General features: G+C 50.5%; 1 protein-coding gene and 1 pseudogene across 1 annotated transcript in view; both read right to left on the minus strand.

The window, feature by feature from the left end:
- Positions 1-2,726: 2,726 nt before the first annotated feature.
- On the minus strand, positions 2,727-4,333 carry LOC105808276 (annotated as a pseudogene).
- An 87-nt stretch (positions 4,334-4,420) lies between these two features.
- CNNM4 (cyclin and CBS domain divalent metal cation transport mediator 4) overlaps positions 4,421-20,145 on the minus strand; it is a 37,147-nt gene continuing 21,422 nt past the window's right edge. Inside the window, exons 2-7 of the mRNA XM_012641988.1 lie at positions 12,737-12,880; positions 12,254-12,388; positions 10,791-10,960; positions 10,374-10,470; positions 5,234-5,415; positions 4,421-4,946 (exon numbers count right to left, since the gene is read on the minus strand). Of these exons, the coding sequence (XP_012497442.1) occupies positions 4,749-4,946; positions 5,234-5,415; positions 10,374-10,470; positions 10,791-10,960; positions 12,254-12,388; positions 12,737-12,880 (926 nt within the window). The 3' untranslated portion in view covers positions 4,421-4,748. The remainder of the gene's footprint in view (positions 4,947-5,233; positions 5,416-10,373; positions 10,471-10,790; positions 10,961-12,253; positions 12,389-12,736; positions 12,881-20,145) is intronic.

Consider the following 20,145-nt stretch of genomic DNA (forward strand, 5'->3'; position numbering starts at 1 on the left):
GCTAGGATGATGCCACAGCACTCTAGCCGGGGCAACACAGTGAGACTCAGTCTCAAAAAAAAAAAAAAAAAAAAAAGATGGTAACAGTATACCTTCTACATTGCAGAACTGTGACTAGGCCAGCGGCATCTCCACATGCTTCAGTTTTTATTATCCAGATGATGCTGGTGCCCTTTGAGTAGTTTACCTCACTCTTGCAGATTACAGAGTAAGCCACCAGCAGAAGCAATAAAGACATTACTGAGCCTTTCCACTGGATGGTCATGTCTCCTTTGAAAAAAAAAAATGTGGGAACATTATAATAGATTCATCTTATTTAGTTCTATCTTCTGTCTCCAAGTCAAGGTAAAATGCTAGCATTGAGGTCTTTGAAGGTAGCTACAGTAAAAAATTTTTCAGAAATTAAAAAAAAAAGAACAGATGACATGCTTGAAATGAGTCATGTGCCTGAAAAGTCATTAACTAGCAAAGAACAGTTCCAGAGGAAAGACAGGGAAAACTCCCTATGGATTTAAAGACAGGACTCTCGTGTTTGACAAGTTACTTTTTCCTTGGCTCCCCTGGAAAACAGCCTATCACTAATTTTGGGGAAGAAAACCTTCAGATGGAAGAACAATTGGATCAAACTTAGAAAACACAAATGGTCATTTAAACTATCAATAGTCAAAATACAAAGAATCCAGTACAGGGCAAATGAAGCTGCTCGTGGAGTGGTTTTCTATTTACAATAGAGGCCTCAGATACTTCACCAGCTTCTCCTTTGGCTCTTTGTCATTCTTTGCCCCAGCCCTGACTAGTGAGCATCAATGGAGACACTTGCCACTTGACCTTCAAGTTCCTCAGTGGCCATCCTAAGCCATTTTCCTCACAGGTCAATTACATTCAAGACATTTCTGTGTTTTATCTAAATATTTATTCTTGAGTTTTAAACCCATAGCTATTGGGTGTGACCTCATTGGCTAACTCCTGTTCATCTCTCAAGTCTTAGCTCAAATGCCACTTCCTCCAAGTGATCTTCCTTGACCCTTTTGACTAAGTTAGGCCAAGGCTATGGGAACTATGTGCTTCCCCCCATCATCCAGTACTAATGTGTTATAAGAGTCATTCCTTTATTCATTCAACAAATATTTCCTGTATCAAGTGCCTGCAATGAACTGGGTACTGTTCTAATGCTGGGACTAGAGTGGGAATAAAATAAAGTCCTTACCTTTGTGGAGCTTAGATTCTAGTGCAGGGACAACTGAAAATACACAAGTTTATATTTTAATATCTGAAAAGTGCAGTAGAGAAAAACAAGGCAAGATAAAGAGACAGAGGGATTGGGGCAATGCTGTTTGAGATGGGGTAGTCAGGGAAGGCTTCTTCATGGAGACATTTGAATAGAGGCTTAAATGAAATGAGGGGGAGCTTCACCAAAGACTTGGTAGGAATGTCTTGCAGAGGAGATAGCAAGTCAAAAGGCCCTGTGTAATGGGCTCTCTCGAGGGGTCTTCCTCACTAGACTCACTGAGTAGCACCTGGTGTGTAGCAGGGGCTTACATGTGTGGAATAGATGGATGAAGGTAATTTCCTCTTGCCCACCTATACACAAACTTTTGCATTTGTAACTCCTTTTATCTGGAATATCCTCTCTCCTTTGAGGCCTACCCATGTGCCTCCCTTTCTTCAATCACCCCCCCCAATTTGTTTATTCCGTCAAGCCTGGCTGGCGTGAGCCCCAGTGCGCTCGCTCACAAGAGCCAGCCTGTAGCACCTATGCACACCACAGGAGGAGTGTGCACAGCTGCCTGTTCGGGAGCGAGCTCACTCTCAGTTGGGCTTTTCAGGGGATGAACACTCCAACTTTGCCACCACAACCAACCCGTAAGTGTGAACAAAAAGGCGACTGTATGCTATAAAACAATACGGTCATACTTTGGGATCAAGCACCCTTCAGTCCCCTGGGGAAGGAGTAGGGGCAATTTGCTCACCCCAAGTGTCCCGCCCAGGACCTGCAAGCAGAAGACCCTATGGTATCCAGTTTATGCTTGTGGCACTTGGGCACATTTGCCCTGTATGTCTACCAGCAGCCACCACTCTCTAACTCCTGTGACAACAGCCTTAATTATATATATTTTATAAATTCTGCTGGCATTTCACCACTAACTAGTCCCAGAATCCCTTTATTGCCCCTTGCCCTGTCACAAGTGATAGCCACAGCCACGTGTATCTCTACACAGATACTAAACACTGACAGAACTCAAACAGGCAAGTTGTAGACTCGCCAAGATTTATACATATTTCGTTTTTTATTACCAATCAAAAATAAATTCCATATATTGTTTAGCAAATATTATCATTGTTTTGTGACAAAAGACACAAGAGTCATAACAACAAAACTCCCCGAGAGTCAAACTCATAACAATGCCAAAATAAATCACAAAAATATACAAATTAAAATCTTATGCAAAATAAATATGAGTTACTTGCTATGGCGGCTGTGACCTGCCTACCCATTTGGATGCCATTTGCAAAGGCCTTCCCTCATGGGAAGACACGCAGGATGGGCCAGTTCCAGGGTATGGCTCATCCCAGGAACCAAACATGGAAATAGGAAGTGAAAAATTGCACTAGGAGGAGGAAGACATCAGACCGTAATATATGGAAATAATTATGACCCTCTGTAAGAAGTGATTATCAATAGGGAAGAGGGAGGAGGGACGGTCTGTTGGTAGTAACCGTGTGTGCAAAGAGGTAGCTGTGGAAGTGTGTGCACCTGCCCCTTTTGCTTCACACACGCCTGCTTGGTTTGGGCCAATGCATTCTGCTCCACCTGGCACTCAGGCCTCTAAGGAACACAGCTATACCTGCTCCCATGAGGACTCCAGAGCAAAATGCCCCTGGGTTAAACTAAGGGCTTTCCCTCAACAAGGAACAAAGGTCTGGTGTCTTTTTTCCTTATAGTTAAGAACCCACAGGCATCACCACCTTCTCTCCAGACTTCTAGGAGTCAATTCTGTGACTAGGGAAGACCTCAGACTGGCCAGGGATAGGCATCCTTGGTGCAAAACAGTCCCTGGTCCCAAGAGTTAGGATTCTCTAGGCACCTGGAGAGCAGAGCACTTGGGGTGACTCCACTGGTGAGGAAAGGAGTGAATGAACAATACTCAGGCAGAAGCCTGCCGAGCCTCACTTGCCTGAATCTTGGGCCCCAGCTCCTGTTTTCCCTGAGGGAAGGGCCAACGTGGACCCAAGTCCTACAGCCTCCCCCACAGTGAGAAGCCTGGAGCTGTGCTGCAGGGCCTGATTCAGCCCCAGGGAAGAGGCGCCGGGGCAGGACTTCACATGGGGGTTGAGCTCTTGGCACAGTGCCACTAGCTTCAGCAAAGGCTGGTGTGACCTTTCATGCTAGGATTACTCAGATGTGGGGAAATGAGGCTGCCAGCTGCATGCCTTTAGGTGGCACCCTCCTTTGCCAGGGTTCCATAAGTAGGTGAACAAGGTCAGGTGAGCTTCAGCCAGCCACAGAGGAAAGAGCATAAAGAACTTGCTTAGGTGGCTTCCAACATGTCCTCTTGTCCCCAACTCCCAAGAGGGACTGGGGTTTTGTGATTAGATATAGAGAGTCTGGAAAGAAGGGCTTCATGGGACAACAACTGAGCCTTGACTCTCCTTGTGGGGCGGGGGTGGTATTAACCTCTAACAACGCAGATGTCGATGACCAGATTCACTCCTGGAACCAAAAGCAATAACCCAGACAAGTCACCTCTAATGTAGACGCCCTCCTACCGGGTGGGGGGAGGAAACCTTTGGTAAAAGTGAGGGCAGGGCCTGGGGAGCAGGGACAAGCAATCGCAAAGGTCTGAGACCCTGCCTAACACTCTTGAGTCAGCCCTGTTACAGGGGGGAGTTGTCCAAAGGGGCAGAAGGGAGGCAGGGGGGAGAGTCCTCAGCAGAGTCCCAACTCACCAGGAGAGGCTGTTAGCAGAGTTCTGGGAGATTCCTGGGTCCAGCGGTTGACAGCAGATGTGCTCCTCTCTGTAGCTGGGATTATCGTGTCCCTGATCATAGTCACCCAGAAGCCCTCGGCCTCAGCAATGTCAGATAAGCTGTGGCATATGTGTCCAGGCAGCTGATCTCAACGCCATTTGGTTCTTTGCTTCCTGGGAAGAGCTGTCTTCCTCCCAGGAGACAACCCTCCTCCAGCAGGCTCTGGGATCTCACCTCTGGAGGAGGAGGAGGAGGAGATGGAGGAGGAGGAGGAGGAGGAGGAGGAGGAAGAGGAGGAAGAGGAGGAAGAGGAGGAGGAGGAAGGGTGAGCTTCCTGAGTCAGAGACATAAGCTGGAAGGTCATGGTTAGGAGCAGATTATGGCTATTGCTTCCCAGGGTGAGAGACCCTTCCCCTTTTAAAGTTTTTTGGAAAAAAAAATTTTTTTAAATAAAGTTCCTTAACCCTGTCTTCCCTTCCCAAAATAATATTTAAAAAGAGGAGCAATGAGCCTAGTTTAGAAATTCTCTCAGTAAAAAAACAGCCTTTGCTCATGGTAGCTGGCCCGCTGCACCAGCAATCCAGGGCTGGGCAGGCGCTACCCCAGAGCAGTTCACAGGTCCCTGTTGGAGGCCAGATCCCCACAGACGGGGGCCATCTGGCTGCTCAGTCAGACAGGCTATCTATCTGCATCCTTTCTGGCCTAACAGGCCCCCTCTCTTCATGTGGGCCCACTGGGGAGGCCCCCGCAGGGTAGGCAGGGGACCCCGGGCCCTCCTGTCAGATGGCACTCTCGTGGGCGGCTTTGTGCAGCAAGGAGTTACGCTCATTGAGAAGAGTTGTGGTCTCATCCACCACAGGCAGCTCGGACTTCTCGACACAGTTCTCCGTGCACATGGTGCACCCATCCAAGGGAAACTGAGGGCTGTTCTCCATGCGTGAGGCCAGCAGCCCATTCTGGTACTGCTGCCGAGTCACCTGCAGAAGGAAGAGACAAGTTCATGGACGGGGGTTGAGAGGCAGACCCTACACCAGGCCTGGGGAAACGGGGCCAGGATTGAGGCTGCCAGTTAAGAAGAGAAGACAGGACAAGGCAGAGTCTCCAGAAACCCTTAAAAAGAGCCAGGAGCAAAAGCAAGAAGCAGCAGCATCTCAGGTCTGGGCCCTCCGTGCTGGGTTTGGTGGATGAAAGAAAGAAGTTGCTGATTCCTGAGCAGAGATGAGAAAGATGGCGCTGCCCAGACGAGGGCGAGGGACACACTCACCTTGATGTACTGCAGGTCCATGATTGCACGAACGCTGAAATCAGAGATGTACTGGCCCAGGATGGAGCTGCCGAACTGGTTGCTGCCGCCTGCCAAGCCTGTTGAGGTCGAGACATCCGTGCGGTCCGGGTAACTGAGGGAGGCTGAGCGACTAAGCTGGGTGGGGTGGGCTGGGGAGCGGTCTGCAGGGAGAGCAGAGGCTGTCAGGCCTGGTGCCCACTTGCAGGCTCTTGTCTGCCCTCATCCCATGGAAGGCCAGGGACACGGCACCCTGCCCAGGAACAGGAAATCGCTCTTAGGGACAAACAGAAGCACGTAGATGCTCTAACTGTAGAAGATCTGACCTTGTAAAGCAAATAAGTTAGTTTGTTTAGAAGTGTTGTGCAACAAGTATTAAAAAATCTACCAAAACAAAACAACCGACCAAAAAATAAAAACCAAAGACACAGAAAATTTATGGCTACAAGACTCCTCGTTTCTCCAATTAATCAGTCAAGCAACACAATGATCACCCTAGCAGGATAAGCTACTATCCTTGTCTCAATACCCACTTGTGACAAATGATATAAACTGCATACTTTAAATAACAATGCCTTATGAAAAGGAAGAATATATAGTTTGTACTCTCTTGCTACAAATACATACCCCCTCACACGTGGTGCCCTGTCATATCTTAAAATGCTCTTATGGGGTCAAAAGAGTGTTCTTCAGGTGACCTGCTCAGTGTGGAACACAGTCCTGCCCTGCCCACTTCTGTCTGCACCCCAGCACCTGGCAGAGGAAGGGGGCAGCAGGTCCCTCTCACAGGATCCAGGGTCCCCTCCAGTGAAGCAGAGCCTGGGTGGATGCGGTGCATGCCATTTCCTGCCACTAGAGGCAGCACAGGCCTCCCTATCCAGGGAAGGGTCCTCCCAATGTCAAATGAGGAAGGGATGAGCTCCTTATTTTGAAGGAACCGCATGTGTTATTGTACATCATTAACTCTTATTTTTGAGAACACTTAGAAAACCATGAAATGCACAAAGAAGTTAATTGTCAAGGCATGCAGGCTTGTTTTAAACAAACAGGAAGTGGACTAAGCTGACTTGCTTAGTTAACTACTAAGTTAGCTATTCTAACCAATCACCAAGTGAAGAGAGCAAGCATCCTGAACCGAGTGACTCAGTAACCAACACAGCTTTTAACTCGATGAAGCTGAGCTGAGTAATACTCTGTCTTGTGCTTAAGCAAAGCTTTGGTTTTCATTTATAAACTAGGAAATTACAGTGTGGCTGTTCTGTGACTGGTTGTGGTCCCCCACACAGGAACAGGGAATGCTCAGAGGATCACTAGAGGATTGTGTGCAGGCACCTAACTTAGGTAACACCTCTGATTAAGTTCCAGAAAAAAAAAAAGAAATGATAGGGGTATTACTTAATATTTCACAATAATAATTTGAATGATGGAATGGTTTTAATTAATGCTTTACTAACACCTCAGAAACAGGAACTGAATTTAAAACCAACACAAATTGGTGACATGACCTGTTACACCAAAATGTTTTTTTCTGTGAGTAATGAAATTACGGTGCTTTTTAATTTTCTCAAGACTTTTTTCTATTTTCCCAATTTCCCTAATAAGCTATATTATTTTTATGATTAAAACAAAACAACAAATATTAAAAACAAAAACAAAAAAAACTAGGGAGTTTTGACCTGGCAATTCTACTTCTGAAAGAATATCCCAAAGGCATAATCTTTTTTTTTTTTTTTTTAAGACAGAGTCTCACTGTGTTGCCCGGGCTAGAGTGCCGTGGGGTCATCCTAGCTCACAGCAACCTCAAACTCCTGGACTGAAGCAATCCTTCTGCCTCAGCCTCCCAAGTAGCTGGGACTACAGGCATGCGCCACCATGCCCGGCTAATTTTTTCTATATATTTTTAGTTGTCCGATTAATTTCTTTCTATTTTTTTTAGTAGAGACAGGGTCTCGCTCTTGCTCAGGCTGGTCTCAAACTCCTGAGCTCAAACAATCCGCCCGCCTCGGCCTCCCAGAGTGCTAGGATTAAAGGCCTGAGCCACCTCGGCCGGCCCTAAAGGCATAATCTTAAACACTGAAAAAGTTTTTTGCAAGAAGAGGTTTACATCACAGTGTTATTTATAACAGAGACCCCCCATGAATGTGGATAACATGGAGAATTAACAGATGAAGGCACACCTGCTCTGTGGAACACCATGAGGCCCTGACTAGGAAGCTTAAGGCAAAGCGTCTGTGTTCCCATAGTAAATAAAAACATCAGGATTTCAACCATGGGTGCATGAACTCCTGGCCACCCATGAGACAGGAGCAAGTGCTGAACAGGGGAGGGAGGCTGCGGTCACACTGGTGAGGCTGGAAAGGGACAGGGAGTGATTTCTTCTAAGTTACCTTTTCATTTATTTATTTATTTTTAGACAGAGGGTCAAAATAGCAAAGTGTGCTTTGGAGTAGTTAAGCAGGAAAAAGCCCAACTGGACAAATATAAAATTGGAAACAACTGACAGAAGTTGGAGGGCTGTCAGGGCACGAGGGCTCCAAGATGCTCATAATTGCTGCTGACCTGCCTGGGGCTCGCCAGCCTGGGCCACAGGCTGATGGCACAACCAGCACCTTCGCGACCTCTGCAACCTCCGCAGCATCAGCGCCTGTGGGAATCCCAGTGAATCTCAAACCTTGTGAGTCTGGCCACATTGTTCCCATACCACAGACTCCTGGGACAGGTATCAGGGGTGTGACATATCCAAGGCCAGAAAGAGCATGTGGCATCTGGCCTCTTCAGAAAGACTTTCTGATTGGAATGCTACATTTTAGTTGTAATCAAGAAAAAACAGAAATAATAATAATTGAGCTCTAACTAAATACTTCATATCTATTCTCACTCTCCCGCAACTCTATGAGATGGGTACACACATTGTTCCCATTTCACAGATGAGGAAACCGAGACAGAGACCTATCATTTAGCTAGCAACTGTAGAGATGGCATTTCCAATGGACGGTCTGAGCCCTGTCGCACCCCTAACTGCCGCGTTGCTCCTGCCCCGGGCACACAGACATGAGCAGCTGAATGGGGAGCAAAGCCTGTGCAATTTTCTAGAGAAAGCTGATGAGACGAGAAGTCATCCTGCCAAGGTTTGTGTGCAGCCTGGAGCAGGGGGCTGCTGACCAGCAGGGCTCCATCTCCTCCAGGTTGTGGAGGGCAGCAGGCTGGCCAGTGCACATTTGGCCGGGCTAGGAGCGACCCTCTACTCCCAGCCTGTGCGCTGTGTGTATATCTATACCTATGGGTGTGTGTTCTCAAAGACTGACAGACCCTTCCAGGACTTGGGCAAAGCTGCTCAGAAACTGGGCCCTAGGCCAAGCAGAGCCAGTCCAAGTCAGGCTGGCCCACACGTGTGACATGGTGAGATGCTGAGATGCCCCCAAAAGCTGCTGAGAGCGGTTAATGCAGCTGCAGTGTGCAGGCTCAGGCGACAGGTGGCAGTGCGAACTTCTTCAGCCATGCCACGTTACCTGTGAGCCAGGAGAGTGGGGGGTTCCGCTTGCCAGGCGGACACCCGACCTGGGTTGAAGGCACTGGAGCAAAAGAGGAGAAGGTCAGTGACATGCATGCTCAGGAGGCACACGGAGCCACAGGTACAGGACGGAGAGGCAGGCCTGACAGGGGCCAGGCTCCTTCGGGCAGAGATGGGGGCGCAGTGGAGAAAGGGACATGGCTCTGATGGGAAGCGTGCTTAGGGCAGACCACCGAGCCTGGGCAGCGAAGGGCAGCAGCTGGCCAAGTGTGCCCAGTCATCTCCCCTCCCTTCTGGACACTCCAAGTGGGAACTGGGGGCCTACAGGTCGAGGGACAGAGCCCAGGACCCTGTCAGGCTTTTGAGGCATCCCTGCAGAGAGAGGCAGGGGAAGCCTCCCATACCTGCACGCCCTTCTCAACAAGATGTCCCCAAGTTGGATGGATGAGAGGCACTCTTGGGAGGGGCAGGCAAGTCCTCTCCAGGTCCAGGTTTTCCCAGCAGGGCCCACCTGCCCCAGAGCCCAGTTCTGGAGCCTTGTCTGCCCCACTCCAGGAGCCTGTGAGACCCAGCTCATCCTGGTGGAGGGACAGAGGACATAAGAGCTGAGCTGAGCTGCATTTCAATATTCATGGGTGCCTTGCCCCCCCAGGGGTCCTTTTTGTCAAAGCACAGTGACAGGCACAACACAAAGGTTCTCTAGGAGCTGCAGAACCCACCCCACCAGCATGGCCTGTTCCTCAGCACCAAAGTGGACTTTCTCTCTCTACCCTGAAGCAACCCAGGGCCCCTTCCGAGGTCAGAGGGCTCTCACGGAGGGAGGGGCTAAGCTAGGTGAGACTTGGGCCTTGTACCCCGGCCACAAGGCATCTCTGGCCAGGGAAGCCTAAGCCACCCAGGACTGCAGAGGGTGCCAGGGCGGCCAGAGTGGCCCTTCCCCAGACCTTCCATAACACCCCTGGAGAGGGTGCCCAGTTCCCCCTTTGTCTGCCCTCAAGGCCTTTGTGCCATTAGAGCTGACCTCTAAGCAAAAGGTGTGGCTGAGCCCCCCGAAAAGACAAAACCATCTGCAGCCCACCCTGGCACACAGGCCCTGGTCTGGCTCCCAACCACAGGCACTTTGGGCACCTGGATTCCCTGTCCTGGTCTTCACAATCAGGGCCCTGCAGCCCATTCCACCTGCCTCCTACTCTCCACCCAGGGCTGGCTTGCCCTGCTGGTCCATTCTGCTCTTGTCATGCCTCCCCTTGCTCCAAGGCCATTGACCACTTTCCACTTGCTATCACACCAAATTTCATCCCCTTTCTGGGGCTCCCGACACTCCCCTTCCTCCGCACAGTCCGCCTCCACCACAGCAGGCTGGTGTCCTCACCACCTCAGGACACGCCTTCCGCTGACCCTAGGTCTTTGCTCAAAATCCCCGTCATCTCTTCCCCTCTAGGCCCTGGACCTCGTCCAAAGGGGCAGGTCACTCCACTCTTCCTGGCCTCTTCCTCTGGCCTCACCAGCCTCCCTATGCCCAAGCCACCTGGTTACTAGCCATCGGGACTGCCTAGAATAGATGCCTCCCCGGCTCCCCGAAGGCAGTGCAAACCCAGCCCAACGACTCACCACAGGGGACAGAGGTCAGGGCCATGGTCCCGTAGTAGGAGAAGGCACCCGTCTCAAACTTCATGTTCTCCTTCCCTGCCTCTACCTCCACCTTCCCCTGGAATCACAGAGTTCAGGGTTACAGAGTGACAAGAAAAACAACCAAGTGGGAAAGCAAAGGACGAGGCAGGAGGAGGAAGTGAGGAAGGAACTGGAAGGTGGCGGGAAGGTGGTGCACGAGGAGCTCCGGGCCCTGACCTGTGGGCTCAGGCTCAGAAGAGGGTGGTCCTTGAGGGCAAGCAAAGGCTCGAGGGCGAGGTCAGGGAAGCCTGCACACCAGCGTCTCCGCAGCAGCAGGGAGGGAGGGCACAGGAGGGGGATGTGGTGCAGGAGGGGCAGGGGCACAGCCCACCTGGGCCTAGCACCCGTGGTGCCTACCTGCAGGATGAGGATGAAGTAGTCAGCCGGCTTATTTCGGGTATACAGGTAATGGAGGGGGTGGTACTTGTTGTGCTCGTCAAACTTGAGTTCCTGAATGACGTCTGGGTACTTGAGCAGCCGCAGCAGGATTTTCTCTGATATTAGAGAGGGGCTAAACTGGGGGACCTCTGTAGGAGGAAAGAGAGGAGATTCACAAGGGGCCAGGCCGGGTGGCCCTCCAGCTTGGTCACTGCTGTGCCTCCACCCAAACTGCAGCAGCCGCTCTGTGCTGAGACGGCTCCCTCCCTGCTCGAGCCCACAGGTTCTGCACCTCACTGGAAAAGGGGCACACGTGGCTTCGGTCTGGTTAAAGTCTGTCTGCCCGCCTGGGCTTGAACGGTGGCTCCTGCAGGAACAGTACATGACCTTGGGCAAATTTCCTAACCTGTGTCTCAGTTTCCTCATCTGTAAAATAGGGATGAAACCATCATAGGATGGGAAGCAGGCAAAGTGGCTCATGTCTATAGTCCCAGCACTTTGGGAGGCCAAGGCAAGAGGATCACTTGAGCCTAGGAGTTTTAGACCAGGCTGGACAGCATAGCAAGACTCCATCTCTACAAAAAATTTTAAAAAATTAGCGGGGTGTGGTGGCACGGGCCTGTAGCCCCAGATACTCTGGAGGCTGAGGTGGGAGGATTGTTTGAGCCCAGGAATTCAAGGCTGCAGTGAGCTATGATCAGGCCACCTCACTCCAGCCTGGGTGACAGAGTGAGACCTATCTCTGTCAAAGGAAAAAAATACTTCATAGGGTGGTTGGGGGGTAAATGGGATACCACATGTAAAATGCTGCATAAATGCTATTAGAATTATTATTATCATTACCAACATCCCTGCAGGAAAATTAAGAAGAAGGAATTATGGCACCTCTAGCAAGTGAGGGGTGGGAAGGAAGTGGAATTGGTGGGGAGGGGATGGAGTAGGCAGGTGTTTTCTAATCTGTCACCTGGGCCCACAAGGGAGCTTTGAATCAGGGGCGATAAGAGAGAAATGTCACTGATCTAGAGGTGAATTCCTGCAGGTACCAGCACACGCAGGCAGAGGGGAAGGCAGGAGGCATGAGAACAGAGCTGGACACAGGTTCTTCAGAGCGGGAGAGCGGAGGGCAGCGTGTGCTGCACGCAGGCCCACGGCCAGCGGAAGGGCCCCTTTCCTTCCTACTCCACAAGCCCGGAGGGGCTTGGCAAGCCCAGGGGCCCACGAAGCCCAGAGGCCCACCTCAGTGGTTATTTTTAAAACTAACTCTGATGCTTCTTAGAAGCTTGCAGTGGCAGCCCATGAACAGCACACAAACGCAGGGAGAGCCCCAGGGATGGAGGCGACGCCTGGCCCCTCATCTCACAGGGGAGTAGCCAGAGGCCCAGGCCGTCTCCCTCGGCGACTGTACGTCCACCCACACAGGAAGGTCCTCTGCACGCTCTTACCTGTGGACAGGAAGCGATGAGCGGCCAGAAGGAGCTGAGGGGAGATTTTCACTTTGAGTTCATTGTCAGCATCCTTGAAGGCTGAGAAGTCACGCTTGTTCTTCTCAGACACCCGTTTCCGGCTTCGGTTGTCAACTGCCAGAGGAAGAATGTGGAACTGAGAACACTGTCCCCTGAGGACTGGGGAAGAGACTGGGACCTGCCCGCCCTGCTCCTGCTCTCGCGTCCCACATAGGAGCAGTAGGCTCTGGCCAGGCAGGGGCAGGGGCTGCCACCGAGGCAAGAGGCTGGGGCTAGGGGGCAGGGGGAAGGCGCAGCAATGTGCTCCCTCTCACTCTGGCCAGCAGCAGGCACCTGGTCACTGGCCCACAGGGTGCTGGGGCCCCCCATGTCCCTGCACTGTGGCCTTTCTACCTATGGACACCAGATTTCAGATCCAAGCAGGAAAGAGATTTGGGGGCCTGTGGAGAAGGCCAAACTCACTGAACATGTCCGACTCGTCCAGGATCTCGGACTTGATGATCTCCTCAATGACGTCCTCCAGGGTGACCAGGCCCAGGACCTCGTAGAAGGGGTCGCCCTCACCCTCATTGTTCACCTTCTGCACGATGGCCAGGTGGGACTTCCCTGTGGGGACAATGCAATGAGTCAGATGAGAACACAGGGCCAGTCACGAGACTCCCTCCACCAAAATGAGAGCGCATCTAGGGTCATGAGTCACTGGGTGGGGTCACAGTGGTTTTTCCCTTTTCCATATTTTCGGAAGTTTCTACTGCAAACAGATACTGCTTTTATGAGAAGAAAAACTAAAAGTATTTTTAAAAGCATTTCATTAAGGACACTTACTTAAATAGGATGAAAATGGCAAGGCCTGCCTGGTGCTGTTTATCAGGGGCTCCCTGGACTCCGGGAGAGGGGAAAGGCCTACACTATCAAGGGCCCAGTGAGCCCTTGGTTGGGGACAGGAGTGTGCCAGTGGGCCACAGGGCTCCATGGACAGAGGGTCCAGGCAGCCCACCCCTCCAGGGCCGCAGAGGCCACACTCACACTTCCTCACACAGCTCTCCTGGGCAGCCTCCCTGCAGGTACCAGGGGCTGATGGACTGCCCAAAGCAAAGGCTCGCATTCGCAAAGCCATGTGACAATTAGCCTACTGTGATTAGGCCGGGCGGAGACTATAATTAGAGAGGGCACCCCCTCAACTCAAAGCAAGAGAGAAAGTCTGGAGGCAGGGGGCTAGGGCAGGACCCTCCACAGAAGCTTTGAGGGGTGGTGGGGCTTCCCAGGCCCTCTTTTGGGGTGGCCACCCTGCTCTCATGCCCCAGTCCCAGCGAGCAACAATAGGGGGACAGCCAAGAAGGGCTTGGCCCCCACTCTAGGCTGAATGGAGCTATGTGTCCCACACATGGGACACGGTTTAGAGCAGCCTAAGGGGAAGAGCCTCGGGAGATCTGTGAGGTCAAGTCAGGGTCTCCTGAATGGCTTCTCCTTCACAACCCAACCCACGCAGCCTCTCTTCAAGGGATGAAGGACGCATCCTAAATACTGTTGCTAAAGGATGTTTTCCAGGTCTTTCGGGGCACAAAAATTCACCCAGCCCCAAGATGGGCTCTTCAGAATTCCTAGGGGCCTCTTAGGGAGAACAGAGAGAATGCTAGGTCTCACGAATAAAGTAAAAATTATCACAGCATGTTCCATGTGATGAGGGAGAAGCCTGTTTTGTGACAGTTTTCACACACGTGCCAGTTGCTATGATATACACATTCCTCACTACGGGTTGCTGGACAGAACTATGGCTGGACTGGATTCAAAATTCCCTAGTATCTTTCTAGAGAGAAGCCAGCAAGTACAGAAGATCTGCCAAGGTCCTCCATCAGGGCAGCAGCTGGGCCAGGACCCTGGGGTCCTTCCCCTGGGCCTGGGTAGCCAGATAAACTATGTCACCAAAAGGGGATGGTAATTAAAGCAACACAGCTTTTATAGGTCAAGTATCCCTTGAAGTGTTTTGGGTTTTGTATTATTTTAGATTTTGGAATATGTGCAGAATACAAACTGGTTGAACACTCCAAATCCAAAAATTCAAAATCTAAAATATTCCAAAGAGCATTTGATTTGAGCACGATTTTGGAGCATTTCAGATTTGGGGTTCTTGGGTTTGGGGGGCTCACCCTGTACACCTTCCAGACTGGCACCCTCTGAAAAACTGGTGGCACCCGGTGTTTGGGGAGTGGGGACAAACAGGCCCTCACACACATTCTGGTTGGCAGCTAGGTGAAAGAGCACAGCATCACAGGAGGCTAATCGGGCAGGATGTCTCCACGTTAAGGGTCCCTAACCTTGGCCTCAGAAGTTCCACTTCTAGGAATTTACCCTACGGACATGGAACCTTCACAAAAGCAGAAAGCCACAAAAGCAAGGGGGTTCATGGCAATGTTCTTTTCAACAGCCCCAAACCAGAAACAACCTGAATCAACAGCAACGGGGCACAGGTACTCAACAGTGGCCATGGCTGCCCCAGGAGAATGTGGCAGAGCTGGATGGACAAAACAAGGAACGAAACCCAAGATACGCTATTAGTGGAGGAGCAAGTCACAGGACACGATGCACACTGCCATCTGCCTGTGCAGAAATCAAAGGGGGCTGTGTGGGCTTGAAGTGCCCTGGAAATGTCTGGATGCCGTCAGTGGTCACCTTTGAGGCTACTTGTAGTCGAGGGAGGAGCCCTATTATCCCTTTCTCTATAGCCTTCTATACTGTTCTATTTGATGGTCATGTTTTACTTTTATAATTTTTTAAAAACCAAGAAAAAATTAAGGGGAAACACAAAATTAAGGGGGACAAAGGGAAACTGGTGAGAATCTCTAGAGTGAGTAGGGACCCCCTGTGCCTCCCACTGCCACAGGGAATGGGGCTATGTCTTTGGACACGGTTCAGTGAAAAGCACCTTGCCCAGACTCTAAGAAGTCAGAAAACATCCTTCCCCACTGGAATCCCTAATTGCCCCACGGGCTCAGACCAAATCCCGACCTACAAATGTCACCGGTGTACTGGGCCTCACAGGGAAAGGCTGGCGGCTTCTCTACAGGGCAGAAACAGCCCTCCTGCAGATGAAATGAGCTGATTCTCTGAGCAGGAACTTGGTACCACTCTTGCCCCCTGCCTTCTCTCCAAGGCCCCTTTGTGGGATCCAATGGTGTGTCGGGGCGCCCTCCAGTGGCAGCCACCTGCATGACAGGCACCTTGTAGGTGTGCAGCCCGGTGGCACCGCGTTCACCCCTGCTCTGTGAGCTAAAGCTTCGAGCACTGGCATTGCTGATGGCTGGCCAGGTGGGGTCCCATATAAAGGTTCTGGGCTAAGGGGCCAGTCAGTCACCCTCTGCTGGGCCAGCCATGTGCCTGGGGCTGTGTTTGCCTTTTTCTAATTTGTCTGCCCAGAGGGACAACTTTTTGTTCTGGCAGAACCTTCCTGTCCCCACTTGACCAGAGAACATCCAGTCAAGGTCACTGATAACCTCCAATGGCAGGGTCTTATTCTCAGATGACTGCTGACCAAGGGTCACTCCTCTCTTCTCCTGGAAAACCTTTCTCCCCTTGGCTTCCAGGACACAGCTCTCCCGTGTTCCTGACCTCAGAGGTCACTCCTCCACGACCACTGCATTGCTGGAGGGTCCAGGGCTCAGTCCTTGACTCATGGCTTTAAATACAGCCTACCTCAAGGCGACCCAAATAAACATTTGCAGCCCTGCCCTCTCCTGTGCCCTCCAGGCTCCTCTATTCAAACATCTTGAACTTAACACAGCTGAACGCAGAGCCCCTTGCCCCAGCCCTCCCCATCTCCCTCCAGGCAGCTCTGTCCCAGTTACCAGCTCACAGGGGAGAGCACCTGACCTCCTCTCCATCCTTACCCCCCACATCCATTCTGCAGGAGAAGAAAGGTAGCCAATGAGGGGAAGAGGAAAGGGATGCAGACTAGGGAAAGAATTATTTTGGATTTTAGAAATTAAGAATTTCCATACGTCAGAAATTACTGTTGATTTACCATTTAAAATAAGTAGATCAACTTAGGATTTATATTTATGATTCTCATTGTATGGAACCTAATATAAAATTTTATTTTAATGAGCTACTTCATTTTGTTATTGGTGTCCATTCAACTGGATAATTAGATTTTGGGGGTGGCTGGGGTGAAAAATGAAACATGAAAATTTAAATAATACATCTATAGCTGAAAATTCCATATTTTTCAAAGTAGTCCTTATTCAAAGAAAACAACTGAAGAAATACAGCAAAATGTTAATATTTGGTTGAGCCATATGAAATTGTTGACATTCGACTATTTTTGACCAGCAATTTCATATGGTTTAAATTAAGTACAGAGGATTCAGGATGGTTTTTTATAGTATTTTTCTGTATAAAAATCCGAGGCAGGGATTGGCTCACGCCAGCACTTTGGGAGGTCAAGTCGGGAGGATCACTTGAGCCAAGGAGTTAGAGACCAGCCTGAGCAACACAGCAAGACCCTGTCTATACGAAAAATAGAAAAATTAGCTGGGCATGCCTGTAGTCCCAGCTACTCAGGAAGCTGAGGCAGGAGGATTCCTTGAGCCCAGGAGTTCAAGGCTGCAGTGAGCTATGATCACACCACTGCATTCCAGCCTGAGTGACAGAGCGAGACCCTGTCTTAAAAAAAAAAAAAAAATTCCAAGTTTTCTATAATCAATAGTATTAATTTATAATCAGAGAGAAACAAACACATACATTAAAATAACTTTTAAAAAAATTCTAGGGCCAGGTGCGGTGGCTCACACTTGTAATCCTAGCACTCTGGAAGCCTGAGGCGGGAGGATTGCTTGAGCTCAGGAGTTCAACACCAGCCTGAGTGAGGTTCCTGGAGCTGGTCTGGAAGCCTGTGCCCTCTGGGCAGGATACTGAAAGAGCTGAGTGGCCTTGGCAATTTACCCAACCTCAAGAAGCTTCAAAAAAAAAGAAGAAAAAATAAGGGGAAAAAAAAAAAGACCAGCCTGAGCAAGAGCAAGACTCCGTCTCTACTAAAAATAGAAAAATTAGCAGGGCGTTGTGGCATGCTCCTGTAGTCCTAGCTACTTGGGAGGCTGAGGCAGGAGGATCGCTTGAGCCCAGGAGTTTGAGGCTGCAGTGAGCTATGATGACGCCACTGCACTCTACCCAGGGTGCGAAAGCGAGACTCTGTCTTGAAAAAAAAATTCTAATATTGCTTCCTCTGGCACTTGGGTTTCTGAGCCTTCCTAAATTCAGGCACTGCTGAAAAGGTGCAAGTTGACTGAAGGGGACCCAGGAAAGGAGGTGCCTGGCCACAGCCATCCCTGTTGTGTCCTCTGGGCCTCCCCTGGCGCATGCTTGCCCACTCTGCCCTTCACGGACCTCTGTCCCGCAGTAGCCAGGTGGGACCTTCCCCTCTGCAGTGGGACAGCATGTGAGGCCTCCAGAGCCCCGCACAGGTGGCAGACTGCAGGCAGCCAGCCTCAGCCTCCCTCATGGCCCCCTTCCCCATGGCACAGGTCGCAAACCAGTGGTCGAGGAGTGACAGGACCAGGCGCTGTTGAGTCCCCCTGAGCCTCCCCCCACACTTCTTTATGCTTCCGCCCTCAGCTCCCTCATCGGCCCTGGGTGCCCCCATCAGCTCTCGCTGCCCTAGCCCCCAAACCGCTTCTTCCCTTCACCACGCTCCTCACCATGCCACCCCGACCCCTCCCAGCCCTGCCTGGCCACTGTAGTGTTCCACACCCTTTGCTGGATACAGAAGGGGCAGTCCCCTGCCCTGTACAATGCCCAATTTGAGCAAAGTGCTATGTCCTCCTCCCCACCATAAAAAAGACTTTACAGCCAGGCGCGGTGGCTCACGCCTGTAATCCCAGCTCTCTGGGAGGCCGAGGCGGGCGGATTGTTTGAGCTCAGGAGTTCGAGACCAGCCTGAGCAAGAGCGAGATCCCGTCTCTACTAAAAATATGAAGAAATTAGCTGGACAACTAAAAATATATAGAAAAAACTAGCCGGGCATGGTGGCGCATGCATGTAGCACCCGCTACTCGGGAGGCTGAGGCAGGAGGATTGCTTGAGCCCAGGAGTCTGAGGTTACTGTGAGCTAGGCTGACGCCACGGCACTCTAGCCCGGGCAACACAGTGAGACTCTGTCTCAAAAAAAAAAAATAAATAAATAAAAGACTTTACAGCCCCTCAGAGGCGATAAGGAAAACATTACTAGGTGCTGAGTTACAAAGTCCACAGGGGCCCTGAGAGGGCCCTACCCACCAGCTCCAGCTGCCTTTTCTCACGGGGAAGAACCGGAGGCCCCCAATCAGGCAAGGGCTTCTGCTATCCATGAGGGAGCCCTCTGTGTCTTCCTCGATGAGTTTTCCCACAGTTCCAGCCCCTGAGATCCCAGGTACCCAGGATGGTCCTGAGCTCTCAGGCCCTCCCATGGGAGAGGCGCAGGCACAACTGACTGGAAGCTGCAGCACTGGGCCATGGGTCTGTACCCTCAGATGGCCGATTTCCTGGCGATCCCCTCCTCTTTCCTCCATTCACCCGAGCTCGGGAAGGATTAAGCTGGCTATTAATAGCGCTGATCTCAACCGCCAGGAGGAGTGGTGGCCATCCCAGCAAGAAGGCAGGGCCAGGGTAAGAGAGGAGCCAGCCAGAGTGAGACAAGCCCCTTGTCTTCCAGCCTTGGGGAGGTTCAGGAGGGTTCATCCATAATCCTAGCAGGGCTCACCTATGTTGCTCCCTTCCTTCCAGAGAAGCAGCTGGCGGTAGGGACAGTGAGTCTGGGCAAAGGCCAGAGACCAGAAGGCTGCAGTGGCCCAGCAGGCAGGCCATACACACTCACTCCAAGACACCTGAGTTTCTGAGGCTCCAAGAAAGCAAAGTAGGTGCTGTCTGAGCACCTGGAGTAAAGGAAGACCCCAAAGGCACAGGTGGCCATCCTAGACCACTGTCCCCTAGAGCCACCCTGGCAGGCAGAGCCAGGAGGCTGTGCCACCTTCGAGAGGAAACAGAGAGCCTGGCTGCCCAATCACCCAGAGGCTGGTCAGACAAGCTGGGAAAGTTACATGGAAAAGAACATTGTAGCTGTCTGAGGGAGGCCCAGCGGCCTGGGGAGGCCCAGCCAGGGCTCTGTTCAACCAATATGCAACTTAATACCAAGGCAATGCTTCATTTTAATATAAAGTAAAATACAAGACTACAGTGATTAAAACAGCACAGTACTGGAGAAAACAATGAGAGCTCAGAAATAAACTCCAGCAAATTGGGACTATTATGTATAATAAATCTGTAATTCTAAATCAATGGAGAAAAGAAAGAGTATCCAATTGAAGGTACTGAGCTGTCTGGTCCAATGTCACTGTTTGAATTTTTAAAATGAACTATCATTTTTTACCTATCATATTCACCAAGATTTATGACATTGGTAATCTCAGTGTTAGCAGGAGAACTACCCATTACTGTTGGGAGCTTAAATTTTTTCTTCAAGAATTTGGCAGTATGTGTCAAATTGTAAAACGTGTAAGACCCTGGACTAACTATCTCTTCCATTCCTGGCAAGTGACCTTAATACTAAGGAAACGCCCAGGCCAGCGTGCAAGGTGTGCCCAGGAGGGTATGTCCACTGTTTTTATAACATTATATTGCAGTCACCAAAAATGCTGACTGAGACATAAGTTTATTTAATGAGATGGTGTTTCACAGTTTTGTAAAGCAAAAAGTTACAAAACAGTACAGTATGAGGGAGTACTGCTTTCCTTCACTTTTGCTTAAAGCATTTTACACATAACATGTACTATTTTTTTATTTTCACTCTCATAATCAGAAACAATAAGAATGCTATTTTCATTTTGAGTGGAGGGGGAGCAATA

Source organism: Propithecus coquereli, unplaced genomic scaffold (assembly GCF_000956105.1).
Source record: "Propithecus coquereli isolate 6110/MARCELLA unplaced genomic scaffold, Pcoq_1.0 Scaffold171, whole genome shotgun sequence".
Classification (NCBI taxonomy): Eukaryota; Metazoa; Chordata; class Mammalia; order Primates; family Indriidae; genus Propithecus; species Propithecus coquereli.